This window comes from Channa argus, chromosome 22, assembly GCF_033026475.1.
Source record: "Channa argus isolate prfri chromosome 22, Channa argus male v1.0, whole genome shotgun sequence".
In the NCBI taxonomy this organism is placed as follows: Eukaryota; Metazoa; Chordata; class Actinopteri; order Anabantiformes; family Channidae; genus Channa; species Channa argus.
This window is the reverse complement of record NC_090218.1, coordinates 7,086,495-7,105,076: the sequence shown is the minus strand read 5'-3', so window position 1 is coordinate 7,105,076 and position 18,582 is coordinate 7,086,495. Positions and strand designations below refer to the sequence as shown.

The window sequence follows — 18,582 nt, the reverse complement described above, 5'->3', positions numbered from 1 at the left end:
TACGTGCAAGCTCAGGTTGAACAGAAGCAGCATTAGTGCCACCCATAACATTTTTACAGCCATAATCTGCCACCAGATCTTTCTGTGAGACGAATACTTATGATTTAAAACAAGACAAATCTCTCAGTCTTAAACCTGCTGGAATTGATAGGCGATGTTAAGATGTCTTTGGTTGATTATAGCATTCGAGTTCAGCCTTGTGTTACTTCTACTATTTTTAAGGTGCAAAATATAAAAGCAGAAGTTTGTAGAAACAGTAAATGGTGGAAATAGAGAAAACACTGAAAGAAAATGTATCATACCTGTGTATTCTTTGCTATCACCTGTCTCGTGAGCTATTGGTATAAACTCTGTCTGCAGTATATGAAAGAAACACCACCTCACTTTCTTATTTCTTCTTTCTCTGTTTGCCTCTGTTCGACAGCACTGAATGAACCGACCATCGACTACGGTTTCCAGAGGCTTCAGAAGGTCATACCTCGGCATCCTGGGGATCCAGAGAGGCTACCGAAGGTACCAAAAATAATCCAAGCTTCTTTTACACAGTATTCTGATAACTAAACTGGACAGTAAGAAGTACAAATGCTGTAGCTCTTGCAGAGATAAAACCTTAAACTTCTGAGTAACACTGAGCGACAAGTTTTTCTTAAAAGAACAAACACAGAGATACACACTTGAATATAAAACGCTAAGAACAAAATAATTATGTGTTTATGTTTTATTTGTTTGCTTCATGTAGTATTTTTATATTTCTAAGCAGAAAAGTATTTTTAAATATCTCGTGGGTCTTCTGTTTACCTCTTCGTGAACTGTGTGTGTGTGAGTGTGTTTGTGTTTGTGAACTGCATAACCTCCGTTTTACAGGGTGAGTGTTTGAATCTTCTCCAGATCACAGAGTCATATCTAATATTTTGTTTATCAGCTGGAGATCAAACGCTGCTTTTAAAGCATCCGCAGATGTAAACAATTAGCACCAAACGATGAGCTCGACTTTGATACCAAACACTGTCATCTTGATCCACACAACCAGAGGGGTCTTTTTAAAGTGTGTGTACATGTGCGCATGTGTGTGTGAGGATTAATATGGTGACTGAGTTCAGCTTTAAACTTGTCGATCTTGTTGGGTGCGGTAATGACCTTTAAAACAGCTGCTGTTGACTGGCTCTAATCCGGATCCAGGATTGGCTGTCTTTGCTGTGACATCGTCAAAGAATGGGCGCTGGTCATGATGTGATGATGTGGCCATGCTGTGACATCACCAATGATGCGCCGACACCTTGGCTCCTGCACATGTGTTAGCAATTGTATATAATGTGGAATTCCATGGGAATGTGTTCAATACATCTCCCGCACACTCCACATCTTAAATTAACATTCACTGCTTCTGCTTGTTTACAGTGATTACTGTACATGTCCTTTCCTCTTGTCTACCAATACTTCTTATCTAAGCAGTTTGCATTTGACAGGTGGCAGATGTACGTGGAAAAAAAAATTAAATATTTAAACAAACGTCACCCAATATTTTTTCTTTCGTTGCTAGAGCTTTTTAGTGGGAATCAAACAAACGAGCCCATTAGTTTAAATAAATTGTTCCATAAATACTTTAGGAACCCAATATTGATATCACTTCTGACCCCAGTCCACCACAAAGCACTTGACCACTGTTAAAAGTAATGTTGGCACTGTACTTTTATTCAGTGATTTATTTCTCTTATTCTCATAATCGGATTCATTATTATAAGGAGCATGATGTCACACAAGATATTTCCTGCCAAAGCCACAATAAGAACTATCAAGCTGCAAAAAGCCAATTTTGTTTTGCAGCTGGTCTTAACTCACCTCTCCAATGTGCACTGCCTTACGCTGAGCCTGCCAGTGCTCGACTGTGGTGCTGGTTCACAAAATGATCAATCCTGAATCCTCCTGACTGTGACTCACTTTTGAAACGCTCTTTTTTTGGAGAAGGTTTCTGAGATGTCTATATCTTTTTCTGCGTGTATGTGTGCGTTAGTGTGTATGTGTAAGTATGTTTGTGTTTGTATGTACTGTATGTGTGTGCATTGCTGGGTAATTTATCATTGTGCAGCCTAGTGGTCGATCGAACCCTGAGACTTTATTACTGCTGCCTACCAACAGTCACTTGGTGTGTGTTTGTGTATGTGTGTGTGTTTGAGAGAGAGAGAAAAAAACAGAGCAACAAAGAGAGAGAGAGGGTGCATGAAAGTATCCTATCTTTCTTTATCTAGATTCTGGATCCATGTGAACATATTCTTTTGTTTTAGTCTTGTGTGATTTGTGTGGTGATATGTGTACAGGTTGCACTGTTTTAGTTGTCGCCACACACACTTGCCTGCTCACAGTGAGTATTGATCAGCTCGTTTATTGAAGTTGTAAGAGATTGTTGCCAGTGCTATAAAGAAAGCAGACAGACAGACAGACAGACGGGGCAGTGGAGTGTATGAGAGGATTACCAGCGGACAGCCGATTCTATAATTGTTCACTGAACATTGAGGGGATTTTGTTGGACACACACACACACAAACACACACACAAGAGTTCAGCTGCCAGCTTCGTTCACAGTGATCATCATCCATCCATATGTGCAGATACTGTTACTGTTCACATTAACACACATCTTGGGGAATACTTTGAAGGCTGAGCTTTTATTCTGGGGACTACAGCTATTTTGTACCCCACTTATACACTGTCAAACCTACAGTAGATTACGTACTTTAACAATTTTTATATTTTTTTTAAAGGATGCCTTCACTGATTTTTGAACTTGGTTTGCTAATTTGGGTAGTAAATGTACATAAGTGCCATTAAACTTCCCTTTGACTTCCCTATGTTAAAATATCTCTATAGATCTAGCTAAAAAATGTCCGATGACATCATTCGGAGGAACCTTCAGTTCACATTATGTCATCTTGTTGCTTTTACAAGGAAGTTTGTAATCATGGTCAATTTGCTTTTCCAGAGCTCCCCCAGATGACATCATCTGAACTCCTAAAGATGAAAAACTGGGGTGATGTCATATGGAGGAGTTTTTCTGCTAGAAGGAGAAAAATATTTTAATATAGTGAGGTGAGAGCGAGGTTAAAAAGCATTATTGTACATTTAGACCCTAAAGTAAAGTCATAGAAGGCAAGTTAAAAATTTGTGAAGTCACCCATCAAGTGTCTAAATATTTAAACATTTTTAATTGTTTTTTTTTTTTTTTAATGATGTGCCAATAATTACTTGTGTGGTGGTATGCCAGAGGCTAGGAAAGCAAGAAGCAAAAACTCCTCTTTGGATGCAAAAAGAAATCAATCATCTCACTTGGTTTCTAATGTGCTCTTCACTAAAGCAGAAAAATGGTTCAAGAAAAAAAACATCAGTAAAAGACAGAAAGGATCATTTCAAGTTTATATTAGATTTGAAAACGTAATAAATCAAAAGTGATGTCTTGGCACAAATTCTATTTTAGCAAAACCTCCAGCTTATACCAGTATGCTGACCATCCTTAATAATTATTTAAAATGTCCATGGTTAAAAGGGCCATTTCTGAAACACAATGGTGAAATTATACTATTGATATTAGTGTTTAACAAAATCAACCTTCAGCTGAACAGTGTGTGTCACCACTGTTAAATTGGGCGACTTCCTGCTTCCTGAATCACCCAGCTGACATAGCTATGCTACTTATTTTGATGATGTCATGCATCGTGCTGAGGTCATGTCACCGGCATCACCAATCAATGAGTAATCCTAGTGATGCGCGAACACACTGGCATGAAACTTTTCTTATACCGTGTACATATCCTGTCGCTCTGATACACTTAAATTCACTTGTTGATTTTTGCCACTGAAAAGAGATGAAGTCTGAGACTGAATGTTTAAGCACTATCTTGTAAATGTACAAGTAAAATAATACTGTATGTTCCCCAGAAGGTGTTAGTTATGACATTTATGGACTACAGTAAATGTGTGTGCGATTGTGCCCCGCATCCCTTCGAGCCCAGAAGTAAAGTATGACATCATCTCTGTGCAATGTGTGACCCTGCATGTATGGCATCCCTAATGGGACATTAGAAGCGGATCAAGCGGCTAATGTACCAGCATTAGGGAGGAATAAGTCATTTGTGTGTCATGTCTGTGCTGGTCTGGCACACACACACGCTACTCATACACACATCTGACCCTACAGATACTCAGCTTAGCATTTCCTGATCCTAATGCATACAACATGCCTGTGTGTAATGTATGGTTATCACATTATGTCTGGTCATAACTCAGACAGTAAAAGCACCTTGACACCTCCTGTTACAGATCTGTTGTCAGAGAAAAAACATACTTTTCTTTCATTCATTGCCTGCCTCTCTGACTGACTGTCTGTCAAGCTGTCTGTCTGCATATTTACCAGACACAGACAAGAATAGATTAAACTAAAGGTTAAAAATGTCCTGAGGATGACCTATATAACCTCGATCAAGAAGCTGAATCTTGAAAATTATTTATGAAGAATGACGTTGACAAGAACACATCAGGTGTATATTCCATAAATATTTGACAACTGATACAATACAATGTAGGACAATCACATTGTAGCAGCTAGAGGAATCAAAGACAGCAGCAGAAAACTTTCAAAAAGATTTCAGTGATTTGCTGAAAAACCAGCAAAGAGCCAGTGTCAACACAACCCTGGTAGCACTGACTTGGTGATGTGAAATGCATACGTCACCGTAAAAAACTATACTAAATTTAACAAAATATTCTGGTTTGAAAGTCAGTTTTCAATCCCTGATGAAAACTGTGAGATACGGTTGAATGATTTGGAAAAAGTTAGTAAGTAGAACTATTGTCGAACAACTGTTTCCAGTGCCAAGAATAAAATGTATGCTTGGTTACTTCTTGCGTCTTTGGCTGGTGATACTGTAAAACGTAGCCTTCCAATTTAAAGTGCAAATGCATCAAAAATGCATTCAAAACAAACTGAAATCGGATGACAGGATGTACAGTAAATGCACCCGTCTCTCTGAGATGCAAGCAAACCTTTACTCTAAAATCCTATCTGGGTTTTATCCAGATACAATAAACGCTACATAATCAGTTTTAAGGGGGCCTACTCCGATACCTACTGTATAACTGTACTTTAACCAGCTTTTAAAAGATTGTGTGTCATTAGGACCTACTGATATTAGGGCCTACTGATACCGTTGAAACATTAGTCACATGTCTGTTCTTTTGGCATGCAAATCATTAAAATGATCCAACTCAACGTTTTTGCAGTATAATGGCACAAACTCAGTCCAACCATATTAATTAATATTTAAAAGACATTTAGTGTTCCGAGTTTCACAAACCAGAAACAGCATAATCAGAATGTTTGCCTATTGCTGCAGGCTGTCCTGACTCCAGCCCTTCAGATGTAAGTACTATAAATGTTTAGACTTTTGAATTAGTATTAAAACATGAATGACGTTAAATCTGCATTAACACTTGAGGTAATATGACAAACGATGCTTTCATGATGCAAATGGGGGAAGATTAATTAGGCGATGAGAGCAGTGTGTCCATATATGAAAGGCATAGATTGGCAAAGTATTCAAAGTCCATCGATCGTACCAGTTAGAGGCTTTGAGTGATGCAGTAGCAGATGCCTGCAGACCTGATAATGATGATGTTACCAGAGGATCATCTTTCCTTCCCGTTTATCAGCTACTGCCTTACTGGAACCACTCAAACTTTCAGGGTCAGGTTTCTTTGAATGAGTATGTGTGTGTGTGTGTGTGAAGCGAGAGCTGCTCAGCTCACCAGTCTAATAATGAGAGACTAACAGAGAGGTAGCCAGGGCCTAATAATGTGTAAAAGATTGAATTTAGCACCATGGACAGGCACATTGAAACTGCTGACTGGCTTTGTGACCTCTCATAGCCACACACACACACACACACACACACACACACACACACACACACACACACACACACACACAAATGCTTGCTCAACCCTTGTGAGTTTGTGCCTAGTGGAACGTATTACTTTTTCAATGCGTGTGTGTGTGTGTGTGTGTGTCTGTGTGTGTGTGTCACACAGCGCCGGTTATTACTGTGGAGCACAGAGTAATTTTCTCTTTGTCACCGTGTGGCCTCACGCTGTGGAAACGACAACACATTAACTGTTAAACAAGACACCTTAGACCCCAGAGTGGGTGAGAAAGAGTAAGAGGGTGGGCAAGTGAGGATGAGAGGAGAAACACCAAAGAGACTGAGAGAAAGAGAGAATTGTGGTGGGTTTATTATCTGCGGACAATAAACCCACTCTTTGGAGGCAAAGAGAAAAAGGTGAAAAGGGTTAAGTAGCAAAACAGGAAGCATACACTGAGACCAACAAATCAAATTGTTAACTTTCACATTTTATGCATTTGCTAAAAAGTTATTCACAATATAGAAAAAACAATCAAAAATGGCACAGGAACACTGCCCACCCTGGTTCACTGTGGTCTGATCTGAACAGTAATACACAGCAGAAAAACCTACAGAGCACTTTGAATGTTCTTTAGAGCGTATCTTAAATACCTGTCACTTTAAGATGTCATTTAGATGCATAAAAGCCCTTGACTTAACAGGAGATAATCTGCTTTAACATGAGTGAAGAGCAATTTGTTTATCATGCATAGATGCCGAAATGGATGCTGTTTGATTGTGTGGAAGGAGAAGGAGAGATCACATGTGTGTTTTCATGTGTTACGTGGGCGATCATGCGTATCGAAAAGCTTAATCTAAGTTATTGGTGAATTTTAATTCACATATTTTTTCACACGTGTGTTTTTTGCATACAAACATTTTTTTTTTTCTCTCTTTCAATAAGGAGGTTATTCTGAAGAGAGCTGCTGACCTGGTCGAAGCACTCTATGGTTTGCCCCATAATAACCAGGTAAACAGCAGAGGTAAAAGTGTGAAAGCAGTACTTCAGCTCTAGTTTTATGGGGTTTACTTTAATGGTTTTTTCCTATTCCTGCAGGAGATCGTCCTGAAGCGCGCGGCGGACATTGCTGAAGCTCTTTACAGCGTTCCACGGACACACACCCAGCTCTCTGGATCAGGCCACAGCGGCATGATGGGGGTCAACTCTTTCACCGGGCAGCTGTCCGTCAATGTCTCAGAACCATCACAGGCCAATCAGGGTAAGGCGTAAGAGTGTTCATCATCAAAATGGAAATTACTTTCAATGCTTGTTTTTAGGTGATTATTAGCTATTAACGTACAGACACTGACTTCTGTTCACGTCCTGTTTTATACCTGTTGGCATTGATGTCTCTTTTACTGTAGCTATGTAAATAACCCTAACCCTCCATGTTTGTTACTGTAACAGTAAAGATGCTTACTTTGACTCGAACCATCAGGGTTTCCTTGACCAAACTGTGACCGCTTCATAACCCTAAAAGCATGTTTGTTCCTGTAACCATGGCAACAATGGCCCAGCTTTAGGGTACTATACCCAAAGTCATTCACATTGACACTGAAAGGATTTTAGAATAGAATAGAAACCTTATTGTCGTTATTGAGAACATATACTACATGTTACACATACAGTACATGTTACAATGAAATTCTTTCTCTGTGTTTAACCCATCCCCCTGGGGGGACCAGTGGGCAGCCCAGGGAGCTAGCTCTGACTGTCTTGCTCAAGGACACACCTGTTGTGTGGGCTGGGATATAATCCTTTAGCCTTCTGCATCCCAGCCTGATGCTTTACCCGTTAAGCGATAAGGCTGATATGAACAAATGTTCTTATTGATACAAATCAAAATGCATAAAATTTGATGTGTAGTCAATATTACATTTTGCAATAACAGGAGCTGCTATGATGCCATTTTGTACTATACCCCCCCTACCTAAGTTTTGTGATTTATTTCATCGTAAGCATGGAACCTTGTAGACATTTAAAAGACTGGTAGTTTGGGCATTTAGCAGCCAGCACACACATACTTCTACTGCTCAACAATAAATTATCTAGATTTCTCAGCATTTACATCATTCTGACTAACTCTCGCTTTCGCCTTCCTGCAGGTTTTGTACGCAGCAGCAGTAGTGTGTCTCCTCACGGATACGTGCCCAGCTCCACGCCTCAGCAGACCAGTTACTCCTCAGTCACCAGTACCATGAATGGCTACACTAACAACACAGGCATGACCAACCTGGGAGGATCGCCCACTTTCCTTAATGGCTCTGCAGCCAACTCGCCTTATGCTAGTGAGTTCACATTTACCTAAATTACATACACACGTAAATCTTACATGCTGCACCTCACAGAAAAGCATTGTCATGCACATAGTCAAACACAAGCAGAATGTCCATGGATCAAAGTGCAAATCTCTAATCTGCTGCTGCGTGGTGGTTTCCCCATGGGGCTTTCTGTCTCTGTGTCTTCAAAACAATCACCAACTCACAGCTCATAGCTCCATTTGTCCTCCGTCCATGTCCTAATTCTCTCACTGCCTTTCATCTGACAGCCACACCTCTTTTTCTGTGGGTTAATTGCATCCGTTTTCCATTTCTACTAAGTGGAAAATGTAGAGAAGGAGGAAGAGAACAAAACCATGAGGGTGGTTTGTTTGTTTGCAGAACTTTTGGGAATATGATGAAGTTGGATGTGGTTGTGAGCTCTTGACTTGCGAGTAGACTTATATAAAATCTTTATCATAAAGTAGATTTGATCGTCATATATATAATACCCCACATTGCTGAGTACACCAAACATTAAACCCAAATGTGACCGTGGAACATCTCTCCCTCTAAACAATCTGCATGAACCTGCACGTGTTACAACCACCAGTATTCCTGGGACTTTTTCAACAAAGTCTTTGAAAGAGATCTGGAGGGATTTGTTTAAATTCTTTCCACAAATGTGGAATTAAGGTTAAGGTCAGGGTTTTGTGCAGGCAAGTCCAGTTCTTCCAAACCAAATCCTTGATTCATGAGCCTTACCAGCCCCAGCCTGAAGAAAATTAAAAATAATGTATGTGTATTGCAGTTTCCACATACGTTTGGCCATTTAACTAAGCTAATTTCAGTTTTCTTCCATGTTATGTACAGTTTATCACTTTGTCATGCATACAGTGGACAATATGTGATGTAGTTAGTGAAACAATAAAGTGGAGAATTGTGTTCCATATGTGGAAATAACCATAAACCCTCCTTTGTTTTCACGCTCTCTTTTCTTTATCCCCCCTCCTTCCTTTCCCTCTTTCTCTTTATTCATCTCCTATTTCCTAATATTTATCCAACCACTGCAGTTGTCCCATCCAGTCCCACCATGGCCTCCTCCACCTCTCTCCCCTCTAACTGCGTCTCCTCTTCTGGCGTCTTCTCCTTCTCTCCGGCCAACATGGTGTCAGCGGCCGTTAAGCAGAAGTCCGCCTTCGCTCCGGTGGTCAGGCCCTCCTCTTCGCCTCCACCCTCCTGCACCAGTGCCAACGGCAATGGGCTCCAAGGTAATTTACCATGACAGGAACCAGTCTGTCAGGCAATGCTCAGAATGAGGATTTCCCCTGGTGATCTATCAGTCCCTGTTTAGTTCCCACATCCTTCTTTCCCTTCTGCACTGGAGTTTTTAAAACGATCACATACAGTAGGAACTACATCCACAAATGATTTTTCTGTAAGGGGCATTTCAGTGTTTACATGCCCGCAATGTTTCACATGTCAGGAAAATGTAAACACAGCTCATTTCAAGCCTTTAAAATGACAGATTCCCTGGTAAAGTCAGTTTAAATAAATTCAGCTTTTTGAACACCTTTACATTTCAAACAGTTAACAGTTTTTCATTATTTCTCTTCTCTCGTCTCTGTTGTCTCGACTTTTAACCATCCCTCCTTTTATTCCTCTGTCCTTTCACCCTTCCCTTGCCATTTCTCTCTCTCTCTCTCTCTCCCTCTCATTCGTGCCTGAACTGTGTCTCACTACCAGATCAAACATTTGTGGACTCTAGCAAGTACTCAACAGCCAGCTCTCTACAAGGCCTGGCCTTCACCTGAAGTATGTTCTCTACTGTTTCTTCATTCTGCTCTGTTATCTAATAGTTTTTGCAACTTTCAATAAACTGATCAACTACTGTAATAATTGCCATGTTTCACATCCTTTAACTTTCTCTGTATGATTTGTCACTCTCTTTCTTGCTTTTCCACCTCCAGCTTCTCCTCCATGTTTTACCTGCATTGTCTGTTTTTCTTTCTCAACGCATCCACCTGCTATCTGACAGCACATATCCAGCCATTCTGTTGCCTGGTAACTCCTGTGTCTTCCTATTGGCTGCAGGGGAAAAGGCAGGAAGTTAGACATTTACAGAGACAAGAAAAAAGACATTTGGCACAGAGAATTTATTTCTCAACATCACTGGCTTTGTTTTTCTGTGTGTGCCCTTCTACTGTGTATGTGTGTGTGTGTATAGAGAGAGAGCATGTTTGGGGGTGTGGGAACTCAAAGCTTAGCCTCAAAGCACAGCTGAAATAAACACACCCATCTTACAGCCACACACGCACACAGACACACACACAAACTTTCCTCTGTCACACGCACACACTGATCACACACTGGCAGCTTACTAGGGAGCAATCAACAATGACAGCTGTTCGACTCTCTTGACAGTTAATACTGTAGGTATACGGGCATGTGTGTGTGTGCACATACTCCTGAGTACCTGAGACAAAAAAAAAAAAAAAAAAAAAAAAAAAACGGAACAAAAACTCAACTCAAAAGTTACTTTTGTAGAGTTTTGTCAAGCTGCTTGTAAAAATGACATTTTCTCTTCACATCTTTACACATTTACAGTATGAGTCAAAAGTTTGGAAACACCTTTACATTACATGATTCTCTCACGCATTCTACGCTGTACTAAGACTTGAAACATCAAAAATATAAAATAAGATATATGAAATTTCAAAATGTAAACAAATGCATTTGCCTTTATATTTGCTTTTTCACACATTTGGATATAACTCATTTACGTACACGAGGTAATAGCACAAAACAGATGTGCCTTGACAAAAGTTAATTTGTGGAGTTTCTTGTCTTCTGCTGCCAAGAAACCACTACTAATGGAGACAAATTAGAGTTTCTTGTGCTAAGACAGTGGTGATAGAATACAAGAAACCACCCATTTTAAACTGTACTGCAATCCTTGTTATTGTGAGAAACAACAAGTAGGGAAGTAAGTAGAGAAACAACAGTTGATCCTTAATTACAGAGGTCAGTCAAAATTTGGGGGATTTTGAAAGTTTCTTAAATTTATTTAGCAAAACAAAACATTCCAATTGCTTTGATGAACCTGGCTCTCATGAGGACCATCCCAGGAAAAAAATGAAAAAGTGTCTACAGCTAAATTATTTGGAGGAGACGGCGTAAATCGGGCCTTTATGGCTGTATTTCTTCAGGAAAAAAAACAAAAAACAAGACGTAAAGAATCGATTAAGTCAAGACGCAGAGCAATGAATATTAGACCAACCAATGGAAATCTGTTCTTTGAGATTTCCTGACAAGATTTGATCTATTTGACTAAAGGAAAGTGATATAATGCATCAGACAATCTTACCTTCACAATTATCCCACCTTAACCTAACTGAGATGGTTTACGAATTGAACTGTGAAGTAAAGGAAAAGCAACTAGTTCTAAGTGTACTTTGTTTGGTAACTTCTTTAACAGTTTTGGAAAACACTGCAGGGTGTTATTGAGAGTGTTATTGAAACAAACATTATCATTTTTTGCATAATTTGCTAATGTGTGTGACTGTGTGTGTGCGTCACTTTGGGCTGGGCTCAGCTTCTCACATGTTGACACCCATCCCTTGGGTTTAAATACAACATACATTATGATGCAATATGTCAGGCACACATATACAGTAACATCCAGCAACTGCAGTGCAGAATAAAATGTGTGTGTTTGAGTGAAATCACTAAGCACCAACATAGATGATGTGTTCTCGCCATCAGCTTATTGATTTATTCGCCTATTGATGTTTTAAATGTCACTGCAGTCACACAGCTGCACAGATGGAAAAACATATTGATGTATTTACAAGGGATTTTTTTATGACGATGAAAAAATTTGGCTGTGTTTTAAAAGTTTTTTTCTCTTCCTCCCAACCCACCCCCTCCTCTCCCTCTGTCTCTGTTCCTCTCTTACTCCACTCCACAGCAATCCCTGGAATGATCGTCCCACCCATGTAAAGGTGTCAGTGCATGGCTGCGTGTGTGTGTGTGTGTGTGTGTGTGTGCGTGTGCTTGTGCTTGTATGTATGGGACTGCGTGCAGGATGAATCAAGCACACTCTCACCGATCCTGGCAGAGGATTTTGGTGCGAGTCATACTCCGGTCAGGGATGGAAGCAGCTATCCCGATTTGAAGGAACAAAACCAACTCAGGCCCTTTCTAAGACAAAAACAAGTAACAAAAAACACAAAAAACAAAAAACAAAAAAAAAAAAAAAAAAAGACTGTTTGCAAGAAAATGAATTGTTTTGACTTTGTACACCTTTATACTTTTAAAGGAGAATGGTCACACCTACATTATAACTCTCCACAGACACAGGTGGTGTGTTTGTTTTGGAGAGATTCCACTTCCTCCCTTGAGTGATTGATTTGTTTTTCTTTTTGTGCAACAGTAAATGTGTGATAATCATCCTCTTACTTTATCCTACACAAGGGACGTTCTATTTATGAAGTTTGGTCATTAATGAAGGAATATAATGTGAACAATATCCGGTGGTGATGATGATGATGATGATGATGATGATGATGATGATGATGAGGCTTCATACATGATTCATACAGAGTCAAAACTAGCAGACACAGACAAGCCAGACCAGACACACTCTTTCACTTCTTTTTGCCAAATTCACACACAACAGTGCAAACACTGATTTCCAAAAAGTCCCAGTGGTTTTTATTTTTTAAAATTTGCCTCAAGTACTTTCACACTGCTGCTCACATGTGCTATGTTTTATGGCAGCCATCAGAACGTGCATTGAATCAGAAAAGGCAGTAATTTAACAACCCATGAAGAGATTTATTTCCACCATGCAAGATTCACAATTGAAATTGCGGCAGCACTAATTGAGGACAAGTTTAATGATAGCTAACTGTACATAAAAGGCAGAGAGTGCGATTACTTGATGCCAACAGCAGGTTCACTGTTGATTTGACCCAATAACTAAGCCCGACCATCAGCCCGTTTACAACAGGATCTGTTTTAAAGAGCGGGAACACGTCTTAAAGACTGCTGCCATTTTGATTGTGTTGTGTGACAGTTGTTTTTTTGTGTGTGTTTTTGTTTTACACTTTTTTCTTTTGCTATGATTTGCTGTGTTAAATATTTGTTTTTATTTTGATCAAGCTGTGATCTGGCAACCAATCAGATTTATTTTTTTACCTGCCCACTGATCTGTTCCATGATTTTTAATATACAAACTAGCCAATGGTATGTCTTAAATGCTGCGCTGCAAAAAAAACCCTCATTAAATCTTAAAGCTACAGTTTGTAACTTTTTAAAACTATTCTTAGTAGAGATTTGCTCCAACATTAATCTTAACACGGAGAGCTCTTGTAAAATCCTTCCGTGAACCAGAACACTACTGTCACTAGTGCACAGATATGAAACTGTTCTTTAAAATGCATATGTCTATACCGTTCACAAAAAAGAACTGTCTTCAGGAGGTAAATGTCTTACTGCATAGAAACATCTCGTGGCAGTAGTCAATGCCATGGTAGACTATTTAGAGCCTTTAGAGTTTGTGAGGAGGTAGGTTGGGGTGATGGGGGGCTTACAAAACACAGGACTTTTACACACAAGGGTTTTATTCCAGATAACTGTTATTCTGGTTAATTCAGTAGTTCCGTAACGTTACATCACATCTTTTGTGGTGTGATGTTAAGAAACTGATTTTTAAGGCAGACCGCAACTTTTTTACTCAACCTAACTAACCCTTATCATCTTATATAACCTAACCCTGATTTTTCTGTGACTAAGTCTAACTAAACTGCTGTGTTTGCACATTTTAAATCACATGTATTTAAGTGTTTAGAGCAAAAAACTAATGTGAAACTGACGCCATTTTGGCTCCATTTTAATGAACATTATGTGCCATTTTGTAGTGTGACGTCAACAGGCGCCTGCCTCCCTACGTGGCAAAGCTATGGTTTATTGATCCATATGAGACCGAAGGTACAAAGGACATCTTTGAGCCTTAAAGTTAGAGGACTTGTTGAGAGATAGTCCTTACTAAAGGTTTTTGAGTGATACGCGCTCTTCTAACCAATTCGAAAATTTCCAACCCTTTGTGTCACATGAAGATGCAAAAGATTGTTTAAGAGGTGCCACAGGCTTTGGCCATGGCCTGCATGGATGGATTTAGGATCTCATGCAACAGCTAGCTCGATTCACAAAAGTTGCGTATTGTAGCTTTAAACTTAAGTCTTAAAAGTGAAACAGTGTAAAGAGCTGTCACTGAGGCACTTGTTTCAAATTTGTCCTTGAGTTTTTTTTATAGCACTGTATTTTCATTATATTGCATCACACATTTGCACTTGTTTTCTTGAAGATAAAATATGAATTTCCATGTCAAAACAAGGTGTTTTTTGCAGCGCAGGACAACTAGTCCGCAACATGTCTTAAATGTGTAAAAAGTCTTAATGTATATTCTTTTCATTTTGCCAAAGACCTTATGTCAGACATTAATGTTTAAACAGTCTTACAGTGAAGCAGCGATGCCATATTATATGCAACTGTCAGTGAAGCATCGTTTTCAAAACCTACAGCAAACTGTGTTCACAAAAAGTAACTTTATGGTTTGTCATTTTGAGAGTGTGTATATGTGCCACAAATAGAAATTATATGAAAGTGAAATTGGATAGTTAACTGGAAAAACTAGCATCATTTGCTAATACTGTAAAACCTTCCTAATTGATCAACAGGAATCTTTTTTAACTACTCTCTGAGAAGATTTGGACTTGAAGTTACCGCTCAAAAAAGTAGGGAGATACTTAACATATTTCAGTTTTTAAAATGTGAATGAGCCCACAATAAACCCTATAAAATAAATTAAAAATTAATCCCTACCATAAACTCCTTTTTCAGAAGTCAAACATTTAAGTTACTTCACTGGATTGAAAAATATGAAAAATGCCAGAAATCAGCTGATGCCCTGAGTAACATTCTGCAAACTCACATGCACGTGTTTTTTTTTGTTTGTTTTTTTTTTGCTTTTTCTCTCATGCGTAAAGATTTGAATGTTGTTGAGACAATATGTTTTTGTATTATAGTGTATGTTTATTAAAAGCCATACTTCCACTGCTAATTTCAATCAAACTAAAAGAAGCCATGGTGCCATTTGTTTTATCATTTGTAAGTTAACAAAGTAGGATGTTTTTCATTTTGCCATGATGTTGTTCGTATCATACAGTAATGTTGAAGTTAGCATACTACATGCATTATCTAGGTGTAGAGATCATAAATGTGTCGATATCTGTGTGTGTCTTCCATGTGATGGATTTGAAGACAGAGTAATGAAGGCTAAAAGAGATGAGAGAAAAAAAAATCTCCTTTGTCCTGCCACCACTTCTCCTACTTCTTTCAGGTTTTCTGTCCTCTCTCTCCCCCCTCCCCACTTTGTTTTGATTGTGCTACTGAATGATTGCCCTCTTTTTTTTTTTTTTTTAGCCTTTTCATTTAAAAATGAGCCACCTATTTATTTTATCTCAAACATGGGTCTGGAGACCACTCTTCTATTTGTTTCTACATGTGAGAGAGCCTCAAACTGCATGTTTCTGCGTGTGAGCATCATCCGTTTTCCTTTGACAGAAAAACGTGATGTTTTAAAGCTGAGGGATGATTTTTATAACACTGTACATATATACATACCTGTACAGGGAGAAGTAAATAGAGGGTTTGGTTTAAGGAAGTACTATAAAGCACTTGTCTAACAACAGTCATAACATTTTTCATGGCTTGTCTGCATTCAGGCTTTTACAGTGGTGGTCATCATTTACACATTGTCGGCAGAATTAGTGTGGAGGGGAAGAGAACAGAGGAAACTACTGTAAAGATGATCATTTTGATTTTTTTTTTTTATTATTTTGAACTTTGAAGTGTAAAATAACTTTTTGACTCTCACTATATTTAATTAAAGTTCTTTCTTCTCTGTGAAAAGGTGTCTTTTTTCCACTTTGCTGCAAATGTCTGTCCCTCAAACCACAGTCAATGCAGTGTAGTGAGCCAGGAGGGCGGAGTTGAATCGTCAGGTAGATTTGACTCACCTGGAATGACTGCTGTATATAAACTGCTGCTACTCAGCTTCCATGTTATTTTCGTTTTGTTTATTTACAGCATATGTAATTTGTGTAAAAAGGAAAAAAAAAAAGACATTCAATAGGCCAAATCAACATCTTTGTACGATTTTTCCCCAAGTTCTTGTATATGATGGGAGAGTCTGACTACTGTGTAAAACCTTCTCCAGTACATCTCAAAGATTATCAGGTGAAGTTGGTTAATCCATGTGTGAAAGTTATGTCTCATGCTTCCTGAAACACTTGATTTGACACAATTTGAGTCCAATAAATTCTGCTATTGCCATCTTAAGGTATACCTGTTCCATCAGTGAAGAAAAAAACTCATTGATGGAAAAATCCTGGTCATTCAGTATATTCAGCCAGTCAGCTACCCATTGTATCAATTAGGACTTAATAACTTGTTGCCAGCTAAGACAAAATATCCACTGCAGTATTTATCCAATGAAAGGCTAGGATCTATTTGCCTTGTTAAATTCAGGTGGTGACTTTTATTATTTTTAAATATTTTTTGGCTGGGCAGTGGATTTAATGCATGTGCTGAGGGTGAAAGACCGGGGACATAAAAAAGTCAAAGTCAAATAAATAGTTATTCAATAAAATGCCTGCATGCTTTTACTATTGCAGAAGGTGATCTGACTGTGTTCCCCACAATACTAAATTTATGTCCCATGTTCTCACAAAATCTATTTAAAAGACAAGATATATGCTTATAAGTCTGACTGGCATCAAACACATTACCAGTCTGATAATGTTTTGTATTCACAACCTGCCAAAGCAAGAAAAGCACAATTGAAAAGAACATTTAGATAAGCTACTTCCAGGATCCTGGTTTTGTGCTTGATGGCTCACTGGTTTGGCTTCCTGAGACACCTGATGTACAGTAGCTGAGCACCATTGCTCCACAAGAGAAGAGACAGAGTCAACGTGGCAGTTTTCTTACAATCTCTGGGAAACTATGCATATAATGTTTTGTCCAATATGTCCAATATTGCAATAATTTTATTCCGTCATGTGTTAAATATTGGTGCTTCTCCTCATGTGTGACAAAACTAAGCTATCGGTAAAAGTTGTTTCACTTGTTTAATTTACTAATTTCTCTATTCTCTGTAAATTACTTGGTGCTTCTGTTAATTGTTAATGCACACAAAACACTTTACAGGTTTAGGATTTAAGTGGTTAAAATGGGACTCATCAGACGTCACTGAGCCCCTTGTTAACTGTTCAAATGTGAAGCTCTGCTCCCATAAAATCAAAAAGCCACAGAGGTCATTCCAGACCAAACTGTTGCAAAATGTGTTGTAAAATTCAGACAGAGATGGGTATTCACTCAGTGCATATATTATTTTCATTATTTAAGTCTTTTGGTTTCTTTTTATTTATTTTCCATTCTTTTGTCAGATCAAGCTGTTTGTCTCCAGCAGTTCTGTTGTTGAGCAAGGCAACTCACATTGCCAGACTTGTGGTCATACACAATGTGTGTGTGGGAAAGAGAGAGAGAGAGAGTGAGTGAGTGAGTGTGTGTATTCTTAAACAATACAAATTCTCCAGTGAGACCCGTTTTTGTAATGAGACAGATGGGCCATGCCTGGAGTTAGCTATCAGCATGACCGAAGGCAGAGTGTGTGTGTGTGCGTGTGTGTGTGTGTGTGTGTGTGTGTGTGTTTGAGGTGTTATTTTCCTATTCCTAGCCTGCAGGCTTAATCAACGAGGAGCCACAGATGTCTTATTGACACCAATTAGTTTCTCTCTCATGGTGCACACACACTCTTACACACATAAAATATACACATTTGAGCAGACGTGAACCAAAAATGTGGACACACATCTGATTTATTTATTTTTCTTATAGAGCTGATCTGAGTTTAATTTGGTATTAATTAGTCAATGGGTTTAGGAATCCAATGGATTTGTCTGAGTTCTAACTGTACACATGCACAGTTTACAGAAACAGACCAGTTCAATAGCTGACCATCATTGTGGGAATGTTTTCAGCGATCTGTTTGAATGTTAAGACTTTTAGGTTTGAGAGATAAGGTTAAAAATAGGGAAGGGATTGACATTTAGTAAGGATGTTTAAGGGCTAGGGGATGAATTATATCAATGATTGTCCTCGCAACCATGGTGAGAAGTGTGTGTGTGTGTGTGTGTGTGTTAGTGTGCGTGCGTGTGTGTGTGTGTGTGTGATAATACAGAGTCTGACGAGACACGACTGAAGACATCCATTAGCTAATGGATCTCTCCTCTCTTCTTCTTTTTAT

General features: G+C 38.8%; 1 protein-coding gene across 4 annotated transcripts in view; it reads left to right on the top strand.

The window, feature by feature from the left end:
• LOC137107887 (transcription factor COE1-A-like) overlaps window positions 1-15,396 on the top strand; it is an 85,024-nt gene extending 69,628 nt beyond the window's left edge. For 2 of the 4 annotated variants that reach the window (XM_067492015.1, XM_067492013.1), the window contains exons 11-17: window positions 425-513; window positions 6,853-6,918; window positions 7,006-7,168; window positions 8,055-8,237; window positions 9,281-9,478; window positions 9,954-10,022; window positions 12,178-15,396. In XM_067492015.1, the coding sequence (XP_067348116.1) occupies window positions 425-513; window positions 6,853-6,918; window positions 7,006-7,168; window positions 8,055-8,237; window positions 9,281-9,478; window positions 9,954-10,021 (767 nt within the window). In that variant the 3' untranslated portion in view covers window position 10,022; window positions 12,178-15,396. The remainder of the gene's footprint in view (window positions 1-424; window positions 514-6,852; window positions 6,919-7,005; window positions 7,169-8,054; window positions 8,238-9,280; window positions 9,479-9,953; window positions 10,023-12,177) is intronic. The other 2 variants (XM_067492016.1, XM_067492017.1) reach the window with 2 other exon arrangements.
• Window positions 15,397-18,582: the final 3,186 nt, after the last annotated feature.